General features: G+C 60.4%; 1 protein-coding gene across 1 annotated transcript; it reads right to left on the bottom strand.

Moving 5' to 3' along the window:
• Positions 1-454: 454 nt before the first annotated feature.
• ETH_00008180 (U1 small nuclear ribonucleoprotein, putative) lies at positions 455-1,510 on the bottom strand (the record flags this gene model as incomplete). The annotated part of the gene is made up of 2 exons (XM_013373650.1): positions 455-485; positions 729-1,510. The coding sequence occupies 2 exons, from the start codon at positions 1,508-1,510 to the stop codon at positions 455-457; spliced, it is 813 nt and encodes a 270-aa protein (XP_013229104.1).
• Positions 1,511-3,359: the final 1,849 nt, after the last annotated feature.

Below are 3,359 nucleotides of genomic sequence, written 5' to 3'. Positions count from 1 at the left end.
ATCCACCTCAAGGAGCAGCACCGCTATCTCCCTCCTCCCCACAACACAAAACCAATAAATAAATAGATAAGTAGATAAATAAATAGATAAAAATAAATAGATAAGTAGATAAATAAATAGATAAAAATAAATAGATAAATAAAAAAGACGATTGCAACTGGAATTAAGAAAGTCCGAAGAAACTCAAGGCCCGGCTCGTCACGGCCTCTCTCCAAACCCTAAACCCTAAACCGCCGAGCTCACCGCCTCAACTCCTGCTACAACACGAAGCTCCCATCCCCTGCTGCTGGTGCTGCTGCTGCTGCTGCTGCTGCTTCTATTTACAAATGGCGATTTAATTCTGTTCATTCATTTACACCTATTTATTTTAACTAAATAATTAATTAATTCTATTGATTTATTTATTTAATTTATTTATGTATTTATTTCAATTCCAATCCGCCGCCATCTCCCTTCATCTCCGACGATCTCTGTCCCGGTCGTCCCTACACAAAACACCACCCCGCAAACCCTAAACCCTAACAAACCGTTATAAACCCGAATAAACCCTAATAGAGCGTTATAAACCCCAAAACCCCCAAATAAACCGCAAATAAAGCGGAACCCCCCCAAATAAAGCGGAACCGCCCCAAATAAAGCGGAACCCCCCCAAATAAAGCGGAACCCCCCAAATAAAGGGCAAGAAGCCCAAGTAAGGGCAAGAGCCGGAGTAAACCCGCGGGGCGGACCTCCTCTTATCCCTGCTCCTGCTGCGGCTCCTGCGGTGCCTCCGCTCCCGCTCCCTGTCCCTGTCCCGCTCCCTGTCCCTGTCCCGCTCCCTGTCCCGCTCGCGCTCCCGCTCCCGCTCCCTGGAGCCGGGGGGGGCCCCCGAGGGGCCCCCAATGTGGGCGACGAGGGAACTGAGGTCCGGCTGGTTGCGGCCCGCGCCGCGCGGCGGCCCCCGGCCGCCGCCCAAACGCCGCGGCAACCAACCCGGCACTGTGCGCGCGCGCTCGACGTCGACGAGCACCCGGCGGCCGTCGATCTTCGTGCCGTCGGCCTTCTTGTAAGCCTCCTTCATGTCGCGGTCGCGCTCGAACTCGACGAAGGCGTAGCCGCGGGGGCGGCCGCGGGGGTCGCGGACGACGCGGACGCGGCGGACGGGGCCGTAGACTTCGAACTCGCGGCGGAGTTTTTTTTCGGAGGTTTCGTAGCTGAGTTTGCCGACGAAGAGCGTGGCGAAGGGGTCGCCCTGGATGCGGGGGTCTTCGAGGGGGCGGTAGGCTTCGGCTTGCCGCTGCTGCTGCTGCAGGTGCAGCAGCAGCTTTTGCCGCTTCAGCCGCTGCTGCCGCTGCTTCGGGCTTTCGAACGCGCTCGCGGCGGGCGGCGGGCCGCTCTCGAACTTCTTCAGGTACTCCGCCACGCCTGCGTACGGCCGCGGCTGCTTCGCCTTCAGCGCCGGCAGCGGCGCCAGCGGCTCCCGCGCCTGGAACAGCGCCAGGATGTGCGGCGGCATCCCGATCGCCGCCATCTTCCGCTGTACGTACACCCCGCACCAGCAGCAGCAGCAGCAGCAGCAGCAGCAGCAGCGGCAGCGGGGCGGCGCGTTGCTGCGCCGCAGCTTCTCCCGCTGCTTTTGCTCCTCGCGCGGGTCCAGCCTCCCGCGGCTCCCGCGCGCCAGCTCTCCGCCGCGGACCCGCAGCAGCAGCAGCAGCAGCAGCAGCAGCAGCAGCAGCAGCACCCGCAGCCCTCCCGCAGCACCCGCAGCAGCAGACGCGCGCCCGCCCCGCCGCAGCCCTTCTTGCTGCGCCTTTTTAGCTCAAAGCCTTCGAAACGCACTTTCAACAAGCTCTGCACTTTCCAGCGTCTGCTGCTTCCGGCTTTCTGCGCAGACCTACAGCCCCTCCGGCGCGCGCGGCCACGCCGCCGCCGCCTGCGCGCCGTACGTACACCCCAGCGCCTCTTCTTCCTTCCGTTTGCTCCAGCTTCCGCTCAAATTCGGTTCCTTTCCAACTTTTTTTCTTTCTTTCCGAACTTCTTTTCCGTCTCTTCAGTTCCACGCGAAGCCGTGTCTCGCGGACCGGACCTTCCCTGTGCCCACTGCACCTCAGCCCGCCGCTGCCCACCAACTCACTAAACCCAGCCCGACTAATTCAACTTTCACTAACTTTGATTAAATAGTTACAACTTATATTCAGTAAACCCTCAACTTCTAAAACCCGTCGAGTCCAACCAAACGCTCCAAAGTCCCAAACGCACAATATGTGCCACGAAACTCCCTCAGCGGACCCCGGGGCGCCTCCCAACCGGGGCCCCCAAGGGGGCCCCCCAACGTAGCAGGCTAGGGGCCCCCGTGGGGCCTAGCTAGACTACGGGGCCCCTCCGGGGGCCCCTGGAGGGCCCTTCAGGAGAGGGTCTTTTCGCGGCCCTTCAGGACAGGGTCTTTTAGGGGCCCTTCAGGTGAGCGGCTTTGGGGGGCCCCCTGGGAGGCACTTTGAGGCCCCCAGGGGGGCCCCCGCCCTGAAATTCTTTACTATAAGTGAGCTGCAGCTGCAGGGGGGCCCCTAAATGTTCGTGCCAGGGGGCCCCCCGAGGCCTCCAAAGAGGGAATTCGGGGCCCCCAGAGCACTGCAGGATGTTTAAGGGGCCCCCAGAGCACTGCAGGATGTTTAAGGGGCCCCCAGGGGCCCCGGTATTATTTAATTAGGGGCGACCCCCCCAACTTCCTGCAGAAGTCTCCCTAGGGGGCCCCCAAGGGCCCCCTAACGCTCCTGCTGAGGGGCCCCTAGAGGGCACCCAATTAAATACTACCCTTGGAGGCCCCTAGGGGGCCCCCTGGGTCACTGTGGGGGGCCCCCTGGGCTGCGGGGGGCCCCCAGGCTACAGGGTACTGAGGGGGGGGGGACCCCTGGGGGCCCCTCAAGCTGCTGCTGGGGGCCCCCGGGGGGCCCCTGGGCCCCGCTGGGGGCCCCAAAGAGAACTAAATGAAAGCCTCTTCATCAATATCTTCATCTTCGTCTTCTTCTTCCTGAAAGAAATAATCAAATCAACAAACCCCAAACCCTAAACCCTAAACCCTCCCTGCTGCACCTCCACCCAGGACATGCCCCCAAAAACCCTAAACCCTAAACCCTCCAACAAACCCCCCCCAAACCCCAAACCCTCCCCCCTGAGCCCCAAACCCTAAACCCTAAACCCTGGACCTCGGAGTCTTTGCCGTAGACGATGTCGAGTTCGTGTTGGAAGTTTCTGCATTTTGCTTCCAAGTCATTTGGCTTTTTCTTCTTTTCCTCGAGAGCTCTTTCAGCCTTTTGGCGCGCCAGCAGCAGCACCCGCAGCTTGCTCTGCAGCGTCTGCAGGTCCTGAGCAGCAGCAGCAGC

The sequence above is a fragment of the Eimeria tenella genome, genomic scaffold (genome assembly GCF_000499545.2).
Source record: "Eimeria tenella Houghton genomic scaffold, Eth_scaff161, whole genome shotgun sequence".
In the NCBI taxonomy this organism is placed as follows: domain Eukaryota; phylum Apicomplexa; class Conoidasida; order Eucoccidiorida; family Eimeriidae; genus Eimeria; species Eimeria tenella.
The sequence above is the reverse complement of the archived record's forward strand: the minus strand, read 5'-3'. Positions and strand labels throughout refer to the sequence as shown.